This window comes from Cervus elaphus, chromosome 5 (genome assembly GCF_910594005.1).
Source record: "Cervus elaphus chromosome 5, mCerEla1.1, whole genome shotgun sequence".
Taxonomy (NCBI): Eukaryota; Metazoa; Chordata; class Mammalia; order Artiodactyla; family Cervidae; genus Cervus; species Cervus elaphus.
In genome coordinates this window covers 126,431,159-126,455,917 of record NC_057819.1, presented here as the reverse complement: position 1 = coordinate 126,455,917, position 24,759 = coordinate 126,431,159, and the positions used below count along the sequence as shown (strand labels likewise).

Sequence of the window (24,759 nt, the reverse complement as noted above, 5' to 3'; positions counted from 1 at the left end):
AGAGCGTAAACATTTTCAGGTCCAGCTTCCTTCCTCATGGCATTCATGGTGTTTCACAAGTGATACAGAGGAGAGTGCGTCCTTGGAGCAGCGTTCAGTGTGGGGTGTAAAGGGGGGGTCAGGGTGCAGGCGAGACTGAAGGAGAGGAGGAACCGGGAGCCATGCCTCTGGTCACGGCGGCAGGGAGGCAAGGACCCGGTCTCTGATGCTTTTCTCGCCCGGGACAGCTGCCCCTGGACTGCTGGAGCACGTGGTGGTGGAGGCCCTGCTGCTAATCTTGTGCAGCCCCGTTTTCTTTCTTTCTTTCTTTGGCTGCCCTGGGTCTTCCTTGCAGCATGCAGGATCTTTAGTTGTGGCATTGTGAACTCTTAGTTGCAGCATGTGGGATCCCATTCCTTGACCAGGGATCAAACCCCAGGCCTCCTCCGTTGGGAGCGTGGAATCTCAGCTACTGGACCACCAGGGAAGTCCCAAGCCCTGTTTCTCCGTGGGCTTCCTGTTACCTGACAGATCTGCTCATGTCCACTCCCCGAGTTCCCTGTTCTGTCCATCCTGTCGTGCGCTCCCAGACCCCATTGGCCATTTGGATCCCTAGCCGACGCATCTTCTAGATGGTGCCCTCAAGTCACAGCTCTGTGCCTTCCTCTCCTGAGCACCGCCTTCGGTCCAGCCTCTGGAGGGAGTGCCAGAGTTGTCCTTTCTTCACTCACGCATTCATCTCTTTGGGCTGTCCTGCATCCTCTTGCCAGACATGGTTTCCACCTGTCAGCCCTCCGGTGAAGTGATCGCTCTTATCAGTCACATCTGTTCTAAACCGCTTTGCATTTTCTCCAAGGCCCTTCATATCCTACTTTCCCTGTTGAAGCTTATTTCATAATTATGCCAGCGTGACTTCCCAGCCTGAATGTTTCCATCTATTCTGTGCTGTCCCTGTTTGCCACTGTGTCTTTTCCGGCCCCCCACCCGCTTCCTTTCAACACTTCCTTCCTTGCCTTAGATGTTCACCCCATCTAATCTTGATCTTAACTGGCCCACCCCTTTCCCTGATAGCAGCTGAAAAGCCCTTCATGTTTCTCTCCCTCTCCTCTCACTCCTCCTTCACGGTGCAATCAGGGGTAGGTAGGTAGTTTTTTGTTCTCCAAGGTGCCCGAGTATTGCTCTCTAACTACTGTGTATGTTCCTCAAGGGCAGAGACTTTGGTTTTTCCCTTGTTCCCTCCGGTGTTGGTACCAGGCGCAAGTGGGCACTCAGATATGTTTGATCGGCTGGTGTCCGTTTATTCACTTGAGCTTTCCGTGCGAGGACTTGGGAGGTAGGTCTGATGGTTGAAGCTCAGATCTGTGATCTGTCTTCAGACAAGGGCTCTATGTTTTCCCCATGGAAGAGAAGTAGCATGCTGTGAGCCTTCAATTAACCAATGCCTCCTGGAAGAGCAAAGCCCTTTTGTGATGAAGTTGGCTTTTTTTTTTTAAAACACCTTCATAAATTATGCAGAACCCATTTGACAAATTTTGTAGTAGTTTAAGCAGTATGCTTTTACAGGTTGAGTAACCAAAAAGCCCTCTTTAAGCGTGCACTTGCTGATGGAGTGGCTCCCACAACAGCATTTGCTTCTGTTCCTCTCATTCTCTTGCTTCCCTTTGGTTTGGTTTGTTCTCTGGTTTGTTCCCTTCCTTTCCTCTTTCCTCAGCTGTTTCATGTCTTGCCGCCGAGACTAGGGGATGAAAGGAGAAGATGTGCTGTGATGCTGGCTGCGGGGTTGGGCTCCGCCACAGACTCGCTCTGTAACCTGGGGACTAGGCTGGTCACTTGTGTAGACTGCTGGGAGGTCTGGAGACCTGGCAGTGGGAGCGGCAGGGCGTGGAAACCTCCGTGGCCTCCCCCTTCCCTTTCTGAAAGCCAGCCCCTGCCCCACGCCCAAATGCAAGGTGAAATGAATCAGCAGAGTCGCTTGTTGACATGTGAACTATGAATGTGTGTCTCTTTAAAATAGACCTTTGTATTTATATGTAAACTTTACTTCATCCATTCAGTTTATGCATCAGGACAGTTGGGGAGACGTGGGGGACCCTGAGGAGTGCTTGTGTATTGCAGCGCTGTTTAAGGAGGGCTGTACACCAAATGCAGTCCAGTCCGCTCTTTCTGGGGTGAGGGCAAGGTGTGCAGAAATCTGAGAGGTAGACCCACCCCCGTGCAGCCGTTTCCAGGCTGTTCCTCTGTCCTGCGGGAGCCCAGCTGGCTTTGTCCTATTGCTCCGAGGCAGGTGGCTGCCCCCTGAAGCCCCATGTGCCCATCCACTCCTCCTCCTTGCCCAGAGATACCGGGAGCCCCCATCCCCTCTTTCCTGATTTTGTTTTCTTCTACTGATCTGAGTCCCATGCATATTTGGTTTGTACCTTTACTTTAGTTATGAAATACTTTCATTCCATCTTTTGTTTTTCTTTTCGAAGCACATTCTCTGCCTCTCATCCTAGATTTTATCCCTGAGCCTTTTTATGCTTTCCAAGTTTCTGACAATTAGGTGTGTTGTTGAAATACATCTTTTTCATTAATGGAGGTATTGTTATATCTTCAGTCAGCCTAGTATGCAATAGAATTTACTTTTACTCGAAGCAATAAGCAGTCTGCATTTGGGGGTCACCAGCTTAAAAAGTTCTGTTCAGTCTCGGAGTGGGGAGAAACAGGCCAGTTTCTCTGTTGATGCATTAAGGATCCCGGTCAGTTTATTAATAGTGAGGGAGATTGTCCTCTTTCATTTATCAAGTTTTTGAATGCCGTAGTGTAAATTCTGTTCCATTTACTAAAACCTGGAATGTGGTCAAATTTACTTAGCTTTGACAATGGGCAACCATAGTGTGCTTCCATCACACACTATTTTGTACAGAACCAGGCTTTTTCTCTTCTCCTAAACCCACTCTCCCAACACATTTTGCCTCCTGACTTTCTTTTAATGTGCTAGGGTGAAGACAGCTGTGGTTCAATAGGGGATATTTCAAGAAGAAATAAAGCAGGATCTGATTCAGCTCCTTGCCTTCTTGATTTACCTGTTTTTGTTAAGGAAAAAAAAGAAAAGGGTAAACCTTGTCTTATAGAAACTTCAAGTATGCAGAAGTAGAAAGGAAGGTTTGATAAATACCTGCTTGCCCATGGCGTAGCTCTGAAAGCATCAACATTTTGCCAGTTTGTTTCATTTATTCTTTCTGCTTTCCTCCTGCTGGTGATAAAAAGCAGATTTCAGGCATCTTGTTAATTCATCCTGAAACATAGCTCGCACTGTAAAGACTGAAAAAAAATATTTAGCTGCGTCAAGTCTCTCATTGTGGCACTTGGGCTTCTTTCTAGTTGTGGTGCGCTGTGGGATCTTGGTTCCCCATTCAGGGATTAAACCCACGTCCCCTACACTGGACCACCAGGGAAGTCCCAGGACCTTTTTCTTTTTAAAAGGTAACCACCGTGTCATTATCACACCTGAGAAGAGTACTAATAATTCCTTGACATCACCCAGTGCCAAATCCATGTTTAGACTTTCTCTGCTAACACAATGTCTTTTTTTTTTTTAACCTTGTTTGGATCCTCCTTCAGATGAACCTTAGTGTTCAGTTATTATGTTTCTTCAGCCGCCTCTGTTCCCTCACATCCTCCTCTCCCTTTGTTTCCTTTTGTGTCATCGCTTTGTTTCAGAAACTGGGTCATTTGTCCTTTTCAATTACCTTAACATTTTGCTGATTTAATTGTTCATTATAGCCAGTTGGCACTGGAGGAGTCACAGACCTCAAGTCAGTCAGTTCAGCTACTTTTTAGCAGCTTTGTCTAAACATTTGCTGATACTGCTGATAGATATTGAAGCCAGCGATTATCCTTTGTAATTTTGAGTCGCAAATAGGATGCAAAGCATTTTTTCTCAAATTAAACTGGGTCTTCCCAAACCCACTTCGTTGATCCTACTGTCTACAGAGAGCAGTTGAAGGGAGTTAATTTATTGGCATATCTGACTAAGAGGCTCCCTATGTAGCGTCTGTGGTAAGCACTTGGGGACCACCGAGGTGCAAGGAGGGGTCCCAGGCACCCTGGCCTGTCCTTTGTTCGTGGTTTTTGCTTTACAGCCCTGGATGGAGGTGTCAGTCTGGTTTGGGAAGCACCCAGAGAGATTTGCTGAAGAGAGAATTTTTGATGGGCAGGTGTGATCATTGATCTTTCTTGATTTTTAATCTGTATGAGTGAAAACAGTTTTATATACTTCTAGTGGGATAATTTAACATGTTGCAACAGAAGGCATGTATTGCATTAACAATTCCCTTGAAAGGTACAGTTGATCTTGAGAGTACTGGCCTTCTTTTGTTGTTTTAAAGAAAAGTCTTTGTATGTAGATTTATGTAATTATCACCCTGTAAGATAATTGCTGTATATATCATGATGTGTGCTGAATCCTTTTTCCATTCAGAAATCTGCCATGTGTATTTCATAGCTCACGCCTACACAGTTTGCACTAGAATATTCCTAGTGCACTGTTCACGCATAGTGCGAGTCTGAGGGCTTGATGAGCATCTGGTTCCTAAATGTCTTGCGTGTTTGACTCCATGACTGGCGGTGGTTCTCTTCCTCCTGGGTCTCTGGCCCTCCCTCTGGTCACCCTTGCTTTTTTTCTTACTCCGCTCACCTCCTTGCCGCCTTGGGTACAGATGGGCTCTCCCTCTAATGATAACTTGTTTCGCTATTTCAAGGCCTCCTAGTTATTCAGCTAGTTTTGTGTTTTCTGAACATCACAGTTTTAACTTGTGGTTAATGCTGTATTATGAAAATGCAATTCTCTCACCCAACATCCCTTCCTGGCCAGCCTCATCTAAACCCGTGGCTTCAACTGTCAGTTTATAAACCAAAGCTCTCTGGGCTCACCTGCAGCCTACACACGGGCGCTTCCAGGCGTCTAGCCAGCTCCGTGCTTGGAGAGCCCCACCTGGCCATTCCAAGGCAGACTTAGTAGGTCTGGACAGTACCCACCCTTCCTCATGCTCACACAAAGAGCACACCCAACAGAACACACGCAAACACGTTAAAAACAAGAAAATTCCTCTGAAAAGCTCTGCCTTTCCTCTGCACTGCTGCTGCTGAGGAGTGCCACCGCATGTGCCGACCCTCAGACCCGGAGCCCGGGCACCCCTGAAAGCGCCCACCCCTCCAGCCCCCGTGATGGCCGGACCCTTGCCCGTCGAGGGTGTCTGTTGACTTGGGTCTGAATCGGCGCCTCTGACGGTGTGGGCCCTGCCTCTGTCACTGCTTCGTTCACGTCCTCTGGGCCCTGCATCCCAGCTCTGTCTGCCCCACTCGCTTTTTTCCAGGGTTGCCGCCACGGAGTCTCCCAGTTGGATGTCTGACCGCATTGCTTGCTAGTTTAAAATTCTTAAGTGGCTGCACCCCACCTTCAAGATGAATTCAGATCCTTAGCTCCGTCCTGGCTTCTAAGCCGCCTCTTAGCCTTGTCTCCACAGGTGAGGCCCCCACGTGCTCCCCGGTCGCGTCTCTGGGGTCACTGGCCGTTCCCCAAGTGTGCATCTGTTGCTGGCTTCGTGCTGGAGGGCCTTTCTCCATCCTTCCCTCACCGGTCAGATCAGTTCTCGGAGGAGTTCCCGCCCTGTGCCCTGTTGTCTGCCTGTCACCTGGCTGGTCCCTGCAGCTTGTCACCTCTCCTTTCACACAAGCACCTTCAGGGTGGGAACCAGAACGTTGTGCTTTTTCTCCTGAGCCTACAGAGAAGCCTCAGAAATGGATTTGTTTGAATAAGCGAGTCCTGAGATGCACACTCTCGCTTCTGCCATTACTTCTGCCTCTGGCAGTGAAAATTTTAACAGAAGGTCACATTGGAACATATTCTTTTGGTTGAATTTACTACTTATACTGTGTTTTGAAGGAATCTGATGCAAATTGGTTTTTGAGTAAAAGAGACTTTATGTTCAGTGAACTGAAGCTTATAATTACTATAGTTGTCTGAAAAACGTGTCCTGGTTTATGTATTACTTAGTGTTTGAGTGGCTTTTTTCCCATAGTGATGAATTTGTTCAGCCACTAAGTCATGTCTGACTCTTTGCGATCAAAAAACTTCCTTTCTGTGGTTCTCCTACAGAACGTAAAATTCATTAAAAAATTCTTGACTCTGATAGAATGGTATTCTAATTTTCTTTTTGCCATCTCTACAGGTTTAAACCTGAGCAGTTGATGATTACATGACCCTTTTTCTTAATGAATAAGTTACTCTGTAACATTAGGTAATTCTAATCATAAAATGTGTTTCTTTTCCTAGCTTAGCACCTATATATGTCTTAAAAACCAAGTCCAGAACTAAAAGCTGCAAGGTATATATTTTAAGAAGTAAATTAATTTAAGAGACAGTTGTATTGCAGTATTTATGCTATTAATATTTAGAAAGCTCGTCCCCAAACACATCCTATCTTTATTTCATTTAACACAGAGTTGGTTTGGGATGCAAATTGTGACGGTTCGAAATTGTCATTCTTGGCTGCGTCAGGATTTCCAGGGCAGGCCCAGCAGTCGGGTTTCACAAGCCCTGGTTCTGGTGCCTGCGCAGGTTGGAGGACCACTGGTTCAGATGTCCTTAATTTGATTTGTACCAAATGGAGTAGGAAGAAAGAAAATTGCTTTCAGTTATAACTTTTTCTTACTTGAAAATCTTCAAAAGGATAGATTCTTTTAACAGGTTGTATAATAGAGACTCTCGTAAATTATACTTTCTTTAGAAGGATTTAGTGTGTACTAAAAGGAGGCTGTTTGCTTCATGTGCTTCTCCAGAATGTTCTTTGTGCGTTTATTTAGTGATACCAAAACTATGTTAACAAGCATGTGCTTGTCTTAACTGAACTATTTATGTGGCTTTATTTGCTAATTTTCAGGTGGAGTATAAAAAAAAATTTATACTCTTTTTTTCACATGGTAAAATATACATAAGATTTACCATTTTAACTATTTCAAAGTGTACAATCTGACTTCCCTGATAGCTCACTTGGTAAAGAATCTGCTTGCAATGTAGGAGACCCCACTTCGATTCCTGGGTCAGGAAGATCCACTGGAGAAGGGATAGGCTACCCACTCCAGTATTCTTTGGGCTTCCCTTTGTGACTCAGCTGGTAAAGAATCCGCCTGCAGTGCGGGAGACCTGGGTTTGATCCCTGGGTTGGGAAGATCCCCTGGAGAAGGGAAAGGCAACCCACTCTAGTATTCTGGCCTGGAGAATTCCATGAACTGTATAGTTCATGGGGTCACAAAGAGTCGGACACGACTGAGTGACTTTCACGGACATTCACAGGTTGTGTGACCATCTCCACCATTCATCTGCAGAACATTCTCATCTTCCCAAATGGAGACTCTGTCCCCATTAGACACTGACTTCCCATCCCCACCCCTTTCTACTTTCTGTCTCTATAGATTTGACTATTCTAGGTACCTCTTATAAGAGAAATTACACAATATTTATCCTTCTGTGACTTGCTTATTTCACTTAGCATATTGTCCTCACAGCTCGTTCATGTTGTAACATGTCAAAGTTTTTTTTCCTTTTTAAAGTTGAATAGTCTTATGTTTGTGTGTATACACACTACAGTTTGTTTATCCATTCTTTCATCGGTGGACAGTTAAGCTGTTTCTACTTCTTGGCTGTTGTGTTTACTGTTTAAAGTCTAGTTGACTATTATATCAGGCAAATATAAGTGCACATCTCTCTAGATTTTTTTTTTTGTCTTTGAATTCAACCATTGTATTTTATTCCACCTGTTCAAGATACAGCTTTAGTTTACATCTCACGGTTGCCTTTGCCGTTAGTTCATAACAAAGAAAGAACAGCATCTGAGAGCAGGTGTAGAATGATGCGCTGGGGGGATGCGCTGTGGGGGGGCTCCCACCATAAAGGAAGGGATGTGGTAGAGAAAACAGAAACGAGCACTTCAAGGTCCATGAGGCTCAACTTGTATAACAGGCGTTTAATAAACGGTGCTTGATAGATATTTTCCTGATGGATTAAACCGACTCTTGCTATCAGCCTACTGACGATGGCGCTTTTATTCTGGTTCATGAGGCCGGATAATATTTCCATAGCTCATTACATTCTTTTATGTGGGCAAACACATGGCATCTATAAAAGCTGACAGCTGCAAGTCCCTGGAACACCAAATGCTCTTCTGAAGTCCATGGACTCATTTTTTACACTCTGGAAAAGTGAAACAGCGCTCTGCCAAATCCAACTTCATTTGAAGAAGAATATGCAAAACTGCTATTTTTATTGTCACATATACTCAGTTTGCTATCTATTAGAAAGTTTTATGGATTAGGAATAGTTTTGGAAAGTCCTGGCATGTTTTGGATTCTGTTGGATCATGGATCAGTCACTTGACTTTTAAATTAAGAAAACTTAAGAGAAACCCTTTGTAACACTCCAGGCATTCTTGTTTGCCTAGGGCTTGAGTAATTGTGGCCTGTGAAACATTTGTCCTTCAAGATTTATTGACAGTGACAGATATCTTAAGTATAAAGATCTACTTAAAGATGTGTGTATCTCTGTGTTTTCTGACTAGTATCCTTTAATTTTCTAACTGGGATTGGTTAATGTGCTTTTTATTTTGATATACCATTATCTTCTTCATCCATTCACCTGTAATGGACATTTAGGTTGCTTCCATGTCTTGGTTATTGTAAATAGTGCTGCCATGAACATTAGAAGTGCACATATCTTTTCAAATTATAGTTTTTTCCAGATACATGCCCAGGAGTGGGCTTGCTGGATCATAAGGCAACTCTCGTTTCTTAAGGAACTTGCATCCTGTTTTCCATTGTTTTTGCACCAGCTTACATTCCTACCAACAGTGCAGGAAGGTTCCCTTTTCTCCATACCCTCTCCAGCATTTGTTATTTGTAGACTTTTTAATGAAGGCCAATTCTGACTGGTGTGAGGTGATGTCATTGTGGTTCTGATTTGCATTTCTCTAATAATTAGCAATGTTGAACATCTTTTTATGTGCCTGTCGGCTATCTATGTCTTTGAAGAAAATTAGGTCTCTTGAGGTCTTGTGCCCATTTTTTTTTTTTTAAGTGTTGTTTGCCTAACAGTACTGTTTTAATGGTTGAAAGCAAATACAAAAAGAATAGAGGTGGAATTAATATGTAAATGATGTGTTTGAGCCAAGTATCAGCTAAGTTCCTTTGCTGACAGGGGCTGTACAAATAAAGACTTAAATAGAGAGAAGTGGTAGGAGTGGTGAATCCCCAAACAGCGCCCCTGGGTGAGGGCCTGCCGGGCTTGAAAGCAGCTGTGCCCTTCTGCTCAGTCCCGTATTCATGTTGGAGGAGGACTTCGTCTTCAACAAATTGTCATCCTTCTCGTTAAATGTATATTGTGTTAGTTTGAGTTTTATAATGGTATGAGTTTTTGCCTAGTTCGTACATATTTAAGTAACATTATAATGAAAAATAACAGGTCAACAATAAAGGTCCAATGAAACATCTATCTTTTAAAAGGAATTACTCAAGCCATTTCTCTTGAGTTAGAGGTTTGGCTATATTTTCATGAATTCCAGATCCATCAGCTCCTTAAATTGGGTTTTGTTTGACACGCAACCAAGGTTGAAACCAACCAGAGGTTGGAGAGGGGGATAAACATTCAATTGAGTGGCTTGTTGGCTCAGCCGTTATCAGTGGTAGTGAGCAGCCCTTCCACATGGTAGGTCATGAGTGATAGCTCTTTGACAGTTGTTTTAACTGAGTATTGACTGGTGAGGCTAAGAGTGGAAACTTGGGATGGCAGTGTCTTCAACTTCCGGGTCTGACTTAGAGCCGTGGAAATTGACACTGCTTCATCACCCTGCAGGAGAATGGTGGGGGGGAATGTCCTTCTGTAAAGTGTGTGATTCTCATGGTCATGGTTCTTTCTCGTGATGGAAATTTTCGATTGTGAAGTCCTCAAATACCACTGTATTATGTTTTGAACTTGAAGCTTAAAACTTCTAAGTCTGTTTCATTGGAGATTGTTAGTTGTATAACCAGAGGCAAAGTAGGGCTGGAGCCATAGAGGGACAGTAAGCAATTTCCAAACAAGTTCTGCCTTCAGGGGTCTTATCTCTGGAGGGGAGTGGTAGAGCAGGCCTCTGCACGGGGCTTTTGGCACCCCGTGGGCAGCTGAACCCAGGGTACAGCCCGTTGGGGAGATTTGGTTTCTAGGCCCCCTGGGGGTCCCAGAGCTGAACCACCGTTTAAGAAACACTTAAAGAACATCTAAGAGATCCAGGATTAAAGATGAGCTTGTATGGGGTGCAGTGTGCTACTGTCTCACTCAGTCACACTTACTTTGTGCCGTAGGCTCTTCTCCCCACTCTGCCCCCTTTGTTGAGCTGTCATTGACATATAACATTGTGTGTGTTTGTGTGTGTGTTAAGTCACTTTGGTCATGTCCGACTCTTTGCGATCCTATGGACTGTAGCCCACCAGGCTTCTCTGTCCGTAGGATTTCCCAAACATGAATACTGGAGTGGGTTGCCATTTCCTTCTCCAGGATATCTTCCCGACCCAAGGATCGAACTCGTGTCTCTTATGTCTTTTGCATTGACAGGTGGGTTCTTTACCACCAGCGCCACATGGGAAACCCTTAGTGTTTGTTTAAGGCGTGCAGTATAATACTTTATGTACGTTGTGAAATGATTACCATAAAAGTTGACATCCATCACCTCACAGTTACACATTTTTTTCCCTTGTGATGATAACTTTTAAGATCTCTTAGCAACTTTCAGATGTACAATACAGTGTCGTTAAGTATAGTCATCCTGCTGGATATTACATCCCCAGCACTTAGAACTGGGACTTACAACTTTAGAGGTAGGCGCTTCTCTTATCCCACTGTACAAATGAGGAAACTGAGATTTAAACTGCTTGCCAAGTGAGCTGGCAAGCAGTTTGCCCTGACTGCCTCGCGCACTGTCAGTGGTGCAGGTGCCATGGTTCTGCGTGGCCGCACACACGCCCAGACTACCTGCAGCTTGGCTCGCCTCCACACAAACCCGGATCTCGCTTGTCAGCAGGACAGCCACGGACCCTGGGCTTTTCTGATTTTGGACAAAGCCAGTTTGCATTCTTCGCTTTGAGGTTCCTCCCCAGTCCTCCTCCCCCAGCCTCCTCCTCCCTCCTGCCTGATCTGTGCTGACCCGGTTCCCAGCCAGGCAGTAAGCTTCCCCTCGTGCTCCATCTTTGGTGACTTGCAGCCATTCTCCCTCTTTTCTGTAACAGAAGGCTGGTGCTTGTAGGTGGTACCACTGAGATTCAAATCAGGGCCTGCTGATACATGAGCCCAGGCTCTCCGTTGACTGCCTTCTGGCTCCCTGGTTGGTGTCTGCGTCCTGAAGTGACAGTGCTGGAGGCGAGGAGGGAAAGGACGCTGCGGGCTAGCTGAGTCCAGTACCTGACAGTTGGGTGGCGGGGGTAGGGGAGGGAGTGGCTTGAAAGTTGCTAGGAGCTGTGAGTTTAAAACAGTTTGAGGCCATGCATGCTGGTGCACTTGGGTGGACGGTTGTACAAGGTTACCCGGAGAACGCTTTGTCCTTGAAACAGTAGGTGACTCTCCCGGGCTGTGGGAATAGTCTAATGTTTACATTCATTCAGGCCGAGATGGGAGCTGAGCCATTGGTTTCCTGACGGAGGTTCTTTCCTGTCCAAGTATATTGTGTTTCTTCATTCTGTGGAACATGTTACTACCATTACCATTAAGCCTGATTCAGGGTTCCCTGTAACCAAAACCTTTCAGGGAACATCTTGTTTCCTCAGCAGTCCCTCTCCCCCCACTTATCTTATGAAAGTTCTCTTTCCAGCTTTGGTCATGTTAAATCATCAGGGCCATATCTGCTTCTAGCAATTGAGTTAAGTGTAGAATTAATGAGTTATATAACTAAATATATTTCTTGTATTTTCTTCATACTACAGAGGGACTATTTTACTCTCAATCCCTAAGTTGAAATGGTGTCATTTCTATCTTTATTTCTGTTGACTTTTTCTTTTTCCTTATAGAAGAAAAGAGACCTCTATGATATTATTCACACCTGGTTCCTTTTTTTTTTTTTTTTTAAGTGGGCTAATTATAAACTTAAAATGGTTTCCAGCCAAGTCTCATGTTATTTACATCTTGTGTTTCTAGGGCCATGGAAGGTAAAATTGTCATTTTAGCCTGGTGAGCAAGGGTTTTGAGAGTGATTTTTTTTTTTCTTAAGCCATTCACATTAGATTCTTTTCCTCTTTCTGTGCCAAGCTAAATCAGTTCCTGGACTGTGGGTGGCAGTGTCTTTGCTTAGTGATCAGACGCCTTTTTCCTCTTTTTTTGAGTATTGTACTTACTCTGTGTCAGGGCTGCCAAACACTCTTCCATTTTCTTTTTCTTAATCTTCTACAATTCTGCACATCAAAAATGAAGAAACTAAGATGAAATTGAAGATGAAGAAGATGAATTACTCAACAATGCCGAGTAAGCTTCCCAAGGCGCTCTCTGGGTCTTGAGCTGGGTCTTCTCTCCCAGGGCCTGTCCCCTGAGATGTGACGCTGCTCTGGGTTCAGATTCCGGAACTTGACTTCTCTCAACCTCTGTTTCCTCATTAAAGTGGGGAGAAGCTCATTTGTTAGGAAGAGTCTGCCTAGTACGTGCATTAACCTTTGTGAACCCACTTGCCATGCGGCTGTGAAGGCTCCCCCTAGGCAATGGTGCTGGGGGCTGCTCCTGCCTTGCTGGCCCCTTCATGAGAGCCCTCGGCGGGGACGGCCCTGGTCTTTCCCTCCTGCATCCCGGCTGCCTGCTCTGCAGTGCCTGTCGCTGGAGAGAATGTTGAATAAAGGATGTTATGAACTTCTCTAGGTTCTTCTTAGAAGAACTTTTAAAAAATTTTCCAATAGCTCAGGTAGTTAATAGGCTGTTACCTTTGGCCAAGGTGTTACATGACTCCCTTTCTTTCATATTTAATAGGTTATACTTTTTAGAGCAGTTTTAGGTTTACATTACGGAAAATTGAGCAGGTAGTATGGAATTTCTATATACTCCTCTGCGGCTTCCCCCGTCCTCACGTCTTGTGTGGTGTGTTTCTTTTGTTGGTGAGCCAGTGTTTATATGTTGTTATTAACTAAAATCCATCGTCTCTCCTAGGATTCACTGTGTGTTGTACAGGCCTTTGGGTTTTGACAAATGTCTATTGTCCTGTGTCCATCAGGACAGTGTCCTCCGAGTGGTTTCTCTGCCCTAAAACTCCTCTGTGCCCCACCCTTCATCCCTACCTTCTCTCCCCAACACTTGGCAGCCCCTGGTCTTTTTATTCTCTCAGTAGTGTTGCCTTTTCCAGTTATCAGATAGTTGGTATCATTTGGTCTGCAGCCTTTTCACATAAGCTTCTTTCAAAGCTATAATCGTTTAAATTTCTCCCACCTCTTTTTGTGGCTCGATAGTTCATTTCTCTTTATTGCTGAATAAGGCTCCATTGTGTGGATGTACCACGCACAGACTGTTTATCCATTCACCTTTCGTAGGACATCTTGGTTGCTTCCTGTTTTTGGCAGTTATTAATAATGCCTTGGTGCTGCTTTCCTTTTCACTTAACCTGGAGTTTTCCTGCTGTGCTGATGACGGTAAATCAAGCTTCTTTATCAGGAAATACTGGTCACTATTAGAAATGCTTCCTAGAGTTGGCCTGCCAATTAAAACTATATGTATTTATGTTTTTATTGTTTTTCCCCACTTTATTGAGATGTAAATGACAAATAATAAACTTTATCTTTTAAAGATATATAATTGGATGAGTTTTGACATGTGTGAAACCTGTGAGACCATCACCATAGTTAACATTGTGAGTCAGCCAAGATCAGAGCAATTTCTTGAACTTCAAATGTGGCTAGTGAGACTGAGGGGCTGAATTTTAATGTTGTTTAATTTTTAATTAAATTTAAATAGCCACATGTGGTTGGTGGCTGTAGATTATAGAAGAGGTGAAGAGGTGGCTCTAGAGCGCATCTGTTCATTGAGTGGAATGGTGAGAATTACCCTCCGTATTCACATTCATGTTCTCCTCTCCTTCCCACTTATTTCTTGAGTTAAATGTATGTAGTCAGATTTGTGTGCATAAGTTAGAAGTGCATAACTTAGAAGTTGAGACCCCGTTGTGTAACAGAGAGCAGTTAAGTACAAGTGATAGTCCATTGGCCTTATGATCCTTCGTTTTATTTCAAATTTTTATCCTTCATGGTTTTGACTGGTTGGCATTTAAAATAACTCCTGAGTTTTGGGGGAAAATAATTAAATGGAACCCCTTACAGTTAATCACTTGGATCAGGAGTAGGCACACGACAGCCTGCTGTCTGGTTTTGTTCAGTTCAGTCACTCAGTCGTGTACAATTCTTTGGGACTCCATGGACTGCAGCACGCCAGGCTTCCCTGTCCATCACCACCTCCCAGAGCTGACTCAAAGTCAAGTCCATCAAGTCGGTGATGCCATCCAACCATCTCATCCTCTGTCATCCCCTTCTCCTCCCACCTTCAGTCTTTCCCAGAATCAGTTTTCCCAGTGTCTGTTTTTGTACACCAGCTAAAATAGGTCTTTATGTTTTTTAGCAGTTGGGAAAAATTCAAGATTATCTCATGGCATGTGAAAAGTGTATGAAATTTCCGTCTCTATAAATACAGTTTTATTGGAACCTAGTTCTATTCAGTTTGTTCACATGTTGTCTGTGGCTGCTTCTGTCCTCAAAAGGCAGAGTTGAATATTTGTCACAGAGACCTGTCTGGCCCAGAAAGCTGAAAATATTTACTGTTTGGCCCTTCACTAACGTGAAAAGTTTGCTCACCCCTCTTAGATTTTTCAAGGCCTTTATGCAGAAGTTGGAAACCTAACTTGAACACTGGACCTTTTATATTTGATAGAAAGTTTGATAGTAGAGGATAATCAGTTGGATTGAAGCTCATTTGTTTTCATTTTAAAAAATACAATTACTGATTGATTTGCTACCTTGGGTCTTAGCTGTGCACCCGGGCGCTCATTGTGGCGCACAGGCGCAGTAGTCGTGGCGCGCAGGCGCGGTAGTCGTGGCGCACAGGCGCTCATTGTGGCGCGCAGGCGCGGTAGTCGTGGCGCGCAGGCGCGGTAGTCGTGGCGCGCAGGCGCTCATGGTGGCGCACAGGCGCGGTAGTCGTGGCGCACAGGCGCTCATGGTGGCGCACAGGCGCTCATGGTGGCGCACAGGCGCGGTAGTCATGGCTCGTGGGCTTAGTTGCTCTGCCACATATGGGATCTTAGTTCCCTCATCAGGGAGCGAACCCTTGTCCCCTTGCATTGCAAGGTGATTTTTTAACCACTGGACCACCAGGGAAGTCCCTGTTTGTATTTTGAATAATGTATTTATAGGCAGAGGAATTTGTGAATAAATGAATAAAGTTTAGAGCCCTTGGAACCACAGTTCCCAAAGTGTGTTCAGAGGCACCCCAGAGCACCCGTGGGCTATAGGACAGTTTCAGTGTTTGAGGAAGCACTGTGATAGTCCACATTTCATAAACACTGCAAACTCTTAGTTCAGGGTAGTTCGCAGTTTCGGGACCACACTGCATTTCCTCGATGGTGTTGCATCTTTATGTGGCTGGGGTTTCGTGGTGGTTTCTGTGCTCGAAGTCAGTGTGCCGCCCGAACTCAGAGCAGCGGCAGCGTGAGTCTAAGAGGAGCACACACACGTCCTCAGATCATTCTGGCTATTTAGGACTGAAGCAAAAACATTTTCTCCTACTTAATAAGTGATTATTTTTCAAATGGTTACTAAGTTATTAAGACCCAAATGCTTTTTAAATTGTTTGGACCCCATAATCTAGTAAGTGGTATTTCCTTTGGCCTTGGGGCACGGTCAAAAAGTTGTTGAGATTCCAAGGGTGCCATGAACCAAAATTTGGGAACCTCTGGCATTCTGCACCAAGTAACAGTGCTTTAAGGACAGATGACTCCAGATGACCAGTCAGAAACGTCACACATGATTGTCTTCGAGATAATAAACCCACTGGAAGTATGGAGGCCCCAGGCTCTTGTCTGAAAGGTCAGTCTTGAGATCTTTCAGAAACAGGAAGTAGTTTGGACAAGAATGGGCCATAGTTTTCTAGTATGAATTAACATGCACAAGATGCAGTTAGTCAAGCATCCTGATTATCCTTTGAGTTTTATTTGAAAATCCAGTAGCTCTGTCAGTCTGTTAACAAAAGTTCTTATCCTTTAACAAAAACATTTCATGTTTAGAACTCTTGGAGCAAAGGAGTAGATGTGAGTAAAAGCAACTGTGATGTGTTGATGCAAAATCCCTCAGCATTTCTTCCAGGGCTTGCCCGTCCCCCTCTGTTGTGTAGAATAATACACGATGAAATGGCTACTTTATCAAAAGTAAACAGAGCTGGTTAAATCATTGTGTGCTAACTGTGAGGGTAGGTGTTGGGAGAAAAGGATGTGTTCCTGGTTTAAAAAAAAATTGTCTAAAATATTTGTAGTTGCGAGCGTTTTGGTGCATTCTGTGTGTGAGCCGTGCTCTCACCATCTGTTCTTTCAGCCATAATTGTGCCTTCCGCAGTCGTCACACAATTGCATTTCAGTGAGAAGGCTCTAGCAAAGAAATCAGCCTCCTTTGTTGGGTTGCATAAGTCTCTTAAATGCCCTTTCCTTAGATCTGTGGCACCACGGGTTGACCTGAAGTCTTTCAGACTAAATACTACCTCTGTAAAAAGTGTGTTATTGGGATCGTGGAATCTGAGGTTGTATAAGATGAAATTCATAATTTAAGCTTCAGATATGTTTTATCTTAGAGGGAAATGGCTTGGGGCACATTAAATTTTTATATGTATCTTTTTAGTTTTAGTATATTCATTATATTTTCTTGTTTGATCTTACTAGCAGGTTTCAATCCTCTTGTTATGACTTGATATATTGGGCCATCTGAAGACTGGGAATTGAGGGAAGTGACTTTGGGATGAATATAGAACTTACCTAATATAGTTGTGTGTGCCATTTTACCATTGTTCATTTGCTAATCTTGTACTGCTTTGAAGATAGCTAATCTGATTGGGTTGTCAGTAAGTAATTGGATGAATGAAGTATATGTTATGACTAACTGATTTATAACTTTTCCTTCAAAGGGCACAGATATCCACAGATTTTGGTTTTGTTACTATCTTGTTATGTATGAGCAGTCATTCACAAATAGCATCTGATTTGGAACCTCCGTTCCAGGTGGACCGCGAGGGCCCACCAGGGCTGAATTGTGACAGCACAGGGCCCCTGGGTTCCCTGGGCCGTCGTCACTTTTCGTATCTGCAGTTGGCTTAGATGGTCATCTTGCGTTTGAGTTGCAGCCACTGACTCATCCAGCTTGGCTGACTTTTGGTTCTACTCCTGTTCCCCCCAACCCGGAATGTTCCTTTCTCTGCTGGTTACTTCTCTAAAGCTGCCCGCCCTTCAAGACCCCCTGCAGACATACTGCCTCCGAGAAGCCTCTGGAGCCAGCCAGGCAGGGCGTTGTCCTTCAACCCACTCCCTGTTGCTCACCTCTCCTGGGGGGCCCCCTGCTGCCTTGTGACAGTTGCATGTTCCTATGTCTTCCACTTGTGTGGTCTCTAGAACCTTGGCGTAGGGCTGCATATACAGGCCCTCTTTACATATGTGTAATTTCAGAGGCAGAATTAATAGAAATACAACTCTGAGGGACTGGGTCCATTTTCTTGATGGGTTGTATATTTTTTTGAGCACCAGCAACCCGGGTTCGATCCCTGGGTCGAGAATGTCCCCTGGAGAAGGAAATGGCAGCCCGCTTTTGGTATTCTTGCTCAGAAAATCCCACGGACAGAGGAGCCTGGAGTGCTGCAGTCCACAGGGCTGCCTCTAGTCGGACACAGCTGAGCAACTAATGGGTCACTTCATGACTTCAATTTCTAAGAGAGTCTAAAGCGACAGTTAGCTTTTTCACTCACTGATTCTTCCAGTGTAAACCCGACCTCTTTATGAAGGTCATGTCTGGTGCCATAGGATAGCCAGGTTTCTCCAAGGAAAGCAGCTGGCTTAGTTTTTTGGCTAAATTGGGTATGAACAGAGTTCAATTTAAAGGTGGGTTCTTTAAATGGAATTTCTTTCAGATCTGAGTTTTCCTGGCAGAACACAATGTTAAGCTTATTAATTCACAGGTTGAAATGTCTTCACTGAAATATGGTTTTCTTTAGCACAGTAATAGCTTTTAGTATGTCATAATTGCATTCAAAGTTTGGTTAAAAACTGAAAGTACTGTTGCCAAGCTCCCAAATTGCAGGCTCAGAAATCCCTTTTGAAAGAGGAGGGGTGAGTGTCGGAAGGTAGGAGGGAGCTGTCACTGAGAAGCGGCCCTCCTCTCAGAGGCGAGTGGAAAAGGCTGTAAGGCTGCTTTTACCGTCGAAATGACCGCTGTGTTAGAGAGAGCCAGCAAATGACGACAGTGGTTATTTTTCTTCCAAAAGTAATTTTTTCTTTTAAGAGGAGACATCAAAGAACATGCCTCTCCCTCTGAAGCAATTACTTCTGGAAGAGTTACTTTCCTTCAGCCTTTCTTGGTTTTTGTATTAGATAAATATTGAGTGTGATTAGGAAATGACTTGATAATACTGCAGATAGTAGGCAAAAAAAAAAAAAAGGCATTTGAACATTCCCTTGGCTTTTCTTTCTGATACAGTGATTGGAACCTGATGATGGTTGAAACGTGGGGTTCTTCCTCACTTCTGGAGATTTCCTCCTGCAGAAATAAAATTGAAGGCCTGCAAGTGTGGGCTCTTTGGCCCAAACAGGGTTTTAAAAATAGGGTCACTTCGTAAAATCAGGATTTAGAAACCAGAAGCTTGAGTTCCCTGGGCCTGTGTCTCACCTCTGAGCGATAGCAAGCCGCTGGGGGAGGAGGCCCCATGAGGGGGGCCCCCTGGACTGCACACCTGACCTCTGCCTTGGGCTGGGGCTGCGGGCACACCTGACCTCGTATACAGTTTCACGTGGGAACTGTGACAGTGTTGTATTTAATCAGTTATGTGCAGAGGCACTGTTGGTTTTCATGTGAATTTTCCCTGTTAATATTTTTCCCAACTTTCTATTTTGAAAAATTTCTATTAAAAAAGTTGATAAAGTGTAGTGAGCATCTGTACACCTGTACACATTTCACCTAACATGTTGGTTTTATTTTGTTCTTTCCCACACATATACCATTTTCTTTTCCGTAGAACCACTTGAAAGTAAGCTGTGTATATCTTAACACTTTCGCCCTAAATACCCTAATAGGAGAATAGATGTTCTCCTATGTAACTGTAATTATCACAACTGAGAAATCTGACACTGATAGAATACTACTTAATGTGTAATACATGGTCACATTTCCTTAACTGTTCTCTGGAGCTATGTTTATTCCAGTCCAGGAGCCAGGGCAGCATTGCTTTCGATAACCCTGTCTCTTCAGTTGTCTTAATTCTAGACACTTCCCTGCTTTCTTTGTTCAAGACAGTGACAGTTTCTCTTTTTTTAATTTTTGGCCACTCCCATGGCGTATGGGATGTTGGTTCCCTGACCAGAGATTGGATCCGCGCCCCCTGCATTGGAAGGCGGAGTCTTAACCTCTGCCCCGCCGGGGCCATCTGACAGATTTCTCCTTAAGCTCTGGCTGGTGGTTGCGGGGCCCGCGGGCGGGCGGGCCTGGCCGCCCCTGACCGGCTGGGTCCGCCGGCGGCGTCGTGAGGACTCGTGCGTGCGTGTGCTCCCGTTGCACCCATCAGATTGTCACGTGTTCCCAGACAGTCATTTGGTGAAGGTGGTGTCTACTAGACCTTTCCACGATAGCGGTTCTATTGTGCCTTTGTCACTCATAACCAGCAGGACCATAATTTGAGGCTGTGGTGTCTTCCAGCAACCCCCTTTCTGTAGCATCCCTTGATGATCCTTGTTTGAATCAGTTGTTATAAACTGATGGTTGCAGAATGTGGTTTTTCTAATTCTGTCATTCCTTCTGTGATAATTAGATGATCTTTTTCTGTTAAATTTCCTTCCCAGCCCATTTTTCTTGAGTATTTCTGTATGGTTTATAATGCTTTATCACCTTTTTTCTTTCTGGTGCTCCAGTTATCCAGGGATTGACGAGGGGAACCCATTCAGGCTGGTTTCCCATCAGTCATTGAGCACTTTCTTAATTTCTGGTAAGAAATGCTTCAGACTCACCTTGACCTTTATTTGCTCCAGACTGGTAATCAGCCTTTTCTCCAAGGAGCACAGCTTCCTTTTTAGTAGGGAGTAGTATTTGGAAAATAGGAACTGGATGCTAAGTTTGCTTATTGTAGCTGAGGTGTCATATCTTCTAGGCCCTTCCAGATAGAGCTAGAACGTAAATGCTTTAAATAAAATATTTTTAATAGAATTAGAATGCTTCTAATTTTCAGAGGCTTCAGAAACTTTATAGGTTATAGTTTGTGCTGAAAAGTAGGGTGGTGGTGGCGGTGGTTTAGTCACTAAGCCGTGTCCTACTCTGCGACCCCGTGGACCATGGTCCACTCGGCTGCTCTGACCATGGGGTTTCCCAGGCAAGAATACTGCTGATATCCTAAGCAATCTCAGAGATTATAAAGTGTTGTCAACTTCTTTCAGTCTTCCTTTCCCTTAATCCTCTAGAAAGTTAGAGTTTTCTGTGCTAACAGTACACAAAATTCAATAGCTTCACATATCTCCTAAAGATAAGCCAGGGTGAGTAAGCACAGAAACAAAAAGCTGGGCTCATTGATTTATTTAGGAAGCTCTTCTTCCGTATTTCAAAAAATGTTTATTGAACAGTGACTCTGTGTCAGACATTGAGTAAGGTCCTTCTTCTTGATAATCAAAGAGAAGTAGGACTTGGTCTCTGCCCTGTAGCCGAGGGGAGGGAGGAGGCTAGATGCTTACTGAGCACTTTCCACACGGACAGAGCTTTGGGGGGGAACATGTCGACTCCTGTGTTAGTGGCTCTTTAGCCTGGGTACCTCAGATACCATCTGGTTGGGGCATACTGAGGTGAAAATGAATGTCTCTGCAAATACGAGTCTATGTGGAAGGATAGATTTACAGGGAATGGAAAGTTTTTTCTGTTTTAAATTCAGGGCTAGCCTGTGTGGGTAATGCATTATGCTGACCACTCTATTTCAGGAATTTAAAGGATGTTGTGGGTATTTTGCAAATGATATAATAGGTACTTAAGTGGTAGAGAGCCGAGTATAGGTTGTTTCTTGCTAAGGACTTACTCTACCCTTTATGTAACTTAAGAATTGTGTTTTTTTTGAAGCCCTTGTAGTCTCAGTTTCTTGACGTGTCATAGTGCTGGAATGTACAAAGCCATTTTGTTTTTAATGTAGGAAAATTTAAACAGTGTCAGTGTGTAGAACAAAGGATACTCAGCAATTTTTTTTTCTAGAATTGTTTGTGTGTGCAGTACCTAATACTAACAAATTTTAGGGCCTCATTGAGGCCTGAATCATCTGAGGTATGATCTCAGCAGTTGAATAAACTTCTTAAATGTTGTTTATTATAAAAGGCATGAAGAGAATTTTCCTGTGATTTATATCGCATGCTAGCAGTTACGGGTTTCAGAATATATTTGAATGAAGAGGAGTAGCTAAGTATGAAGAATGTATTTTCAAGTCCCAAAGTAAAAACATTTAAAAAGCAAATACAGTTGGTCACCACATGAGTCCTGCCTCCCTTCCAGACCATCCGGTCACATGGTGGCATCCCCTCATTTCCCGCGAGGAGGGCAGCTCCAGGAAGGCAGGCCCTTCTGTTGGTCCTGGTCCCCCACCGCACACACACACACGTGCACCCACCCTGGGGGCCTGGCCACGTGGTCGGTGCCGAGCAGGAGCGTGACAGTCACAGTGTCGCAGGTCACACTGTCGCAGGCCAGTTCCCTCCCCTGCTGGCCGTGGGTCCCTGCTCACCCCGAGGTTTCCTCAGAGTCGCACTCCTGGGTTCTCTTTCCTGAAAATGCTCTCCGCTCATCGCTGACTGTGCACAGACCTTTCCACGCTGAGGCCCAGCGTTCATACCTCTTCTCCCTTGGAGCCTTCCGAGGCCTCCATCCCTCCAAGCTGTTTATTCTTTTCTCCTTGAGCCCTTAGAGCACTTGCCTATTCATAGGACACTTGTGTGTTTCCCTGATTCCATTTCCTGAACTGTCTGCTTCCTCTTCCCCTCCCGTATGTTGCCTGGCTTGGTGCCTTGTAAATAACGCGGACAGCAGGAGTGCGGCATACGTGTTTCAGACTGGGGAAACTTTATAATGTGATGGAGAGAAGATGAGATACATGCAGAAAACCGAGTCACTTGGAATGAGATGGTCATGAGCATCCTGAGTGAAGGGGCTGCTCCGTCGCTCTGGTGTTTCATGGGGTCTCTTGTGACTGCTTGTGGAACTTCTCCAGGAAGACTTTTTAGCATGATAATGCTCTGAGACTGCTCCCACCATTTTAGAGGTAGAGTCAGAGCAGTGTGTGCCACTTCCACACTCAGATTAATCTTTTCAGCACCATAAATTTATTCCTCAGGTCTTTGCCTGGTTGTCATTAGTTTTAAGATGGGATGTCTCAGTTCCCCTTGTCCTGTTTCTCCTGCAGCCTGAGAGGGGAGTGGCATCTGACAGTGCCTTTCCTAACTCATGGGGAGCAGAACTGAGAGGCGAGCCCTGGGCTTCATTTTTCAGGTTTCTTCTCACTGACAGAAACTTGTCATCCCCCGTCCTGTGGTTTCCTGCCCATCCACGCCTGTGAGCCATTGGACGGCTTCAGTTCTAGTGTGAATTCAACAGTATCTTTAGATCAGTAGTCTTCACAGAGGGCTATGGAGCAAACTAAATCTGGTGCCTATGTGCATTTTCTAAAAGTTTGGACAAATTATATAGCAGATCTTCTTTCTTTTAAGTTTTTGTATTTTGAAATAATGATAGACTTATAGGATATTAATAGCATATTATTCCCAAGAAATATTATGGAGCAATTCCACATGCTCTTTACCCATTCCGCACCCACCCCCCGCCAGTAGTTACATCCAAAGAGACTGTCACATCAAATATGTCAGCATCACAACAAATATGATGGTTCAGCATCACATCCAGGATATCAACACAACACAGTCAAGAGACAGAGCATCTTCCAAGGGTTCCCCTCCTGTTACCCTATTACAGTCACACCCACTCCCCTCTCGCCCGCTGGCAACCACTAATCTGTTCTCCATTTCTATAATTTTGCCATTTCAAGAATGTTACAGGGACTTCCCTGGTGGTCTAGTGGTTAGGACTCTGTGCTTTCCCTACCGAGGGCCCACGTTTCACGTTTGATCCCCAGTCCTGGAACTCAGATCCTACAAGCTGCATGGTGCAGTCAAAAAATAAATTTTTAAAAATACCTTACAAACATATTTAAGTTCATAATCCATTTTGAGATAGTTTTTAAAAGTATGGGGTTCATCAAGTTCCTTTTTTCCCCCTATGGATGTGTAATTTCTCCAGTAGTATTTGTGAAAAGGCCATCCTTCTTCGTTGAATTGCTTTAGCAGCTCTGTCGGGGGAACACCAGTGGGGGCACCTCTGTGGGGGTCGGTTTGTGGCTCCCCGCTCTGCCCACCAAGCTCTGTGTCTTTCCTGCCACCCCTGCGTACAGTCTGGATTCCTGTAGCCGCAACGTGAGCGTTCATACGGAGATGGGAAGGGGTGCTTCCCAACATCGTCTTCTTTTTCAAAAATGCTTTAGCTATTTTCGTTTTTTCGCCATTCCGTGTAAGTTTTAAGGTACTCTTGTCCATAAGCTGTGAAAGAAAATCTTGCTGAGATTTTAAAGGAATTACGTTAAACCTCTGTATCCATATGGGGAGAACTGACATCTTTACTGTGTTGAGTCTTCCAGTCCGTGCACACAGAATGTCTTTTTCTGTTTTCAAATAATGAAAGTTTAAGGTGTAAAGATGAAAGTAGCTGTGATATAACTGTTGGTGTGTATGAAGAGGTGCCTTTATTCCAGGGAGACCATCAATGCCAGACTGCCAGGCTGTATCTTTGTTCAGTTTCTTTTTTTTCAAACTTGTGTTCACAGGCCTATGAAAGGAGGTTCCCTACCTGTCCTTTGATTCCAATGTTTGTGGACAGTGACACTGTGAATGAATTCAGGAGTGAAGATGGGGCTATTCACGTTATAGAAAGGCGCTGCAAACTGGATATAGACGCTCCTCGACTGCTGAAAAAGGTACCTGGAAAGAACACCTTAGAAGGCAATCCCCCCAAAACCAACATGGATTTGTGCTTATTGCTTGTGTTGCACTGGGGTGTTATTATTCATTAACCCTTTTTTCTTTCTGTTTCTGTTTTGAAGATTGCAGGAGTTGATTACGTTTATTTTATCCAGAAAAACTCACTGAACTCTCGGGAACGTACTTTGCACATTGAGGCCCATAACGAAACATTTTCTAATCGGGTCATCATTAACGAGCACTGCTGCTACAGCGTGAGTAGCTGCACCCGGGAGGAGGAGGGAGGTGGGGGCGCGGTCTTCTGAGAGCCATCGGCCCTCGCGTTAGGCAGTGCGTGTCTCTGTGAGGGCAGTTCTCCGTCACACAAAGCCACTGGTTTCTGATGCGTGGGATCAGCAGGGTGGCAGCTGGTGTGTCCTACGGAATGGACTGCATTGTTGTGGCAGTTAAGGTGGCCAAGCGATGCCCT

General features: G+C 44.5%; 1 protein-coding gene across 2 annotated transcripts in view; it reads left to right on the top strand.

Annotated features, from left to right (window-relative positions):
* SEC14L1 (SEC14 like lipid binding 1) overlaps positions 1-24,759 on the top strand; it is a 47,943-nt gene that overhangs the window by 5,781 nt on the left and 17,403 nt on the right. For both annotated transcript variants that reach the window (XM_043905404.1, XM_043905406.1), the window contains 2 exons: positions 24,137-24,286; positions 24,413-24,544. In XM_043905404.1, the coding sequence (XP_043761339.1) occupies positions 24,137-24,286; positions 24,413-24,544 (282 nt within the window). The remainder of the gene's footprint in view (positions 1-24,136; positions 24,287-24,412; positions 24,545-24,759) is intronic.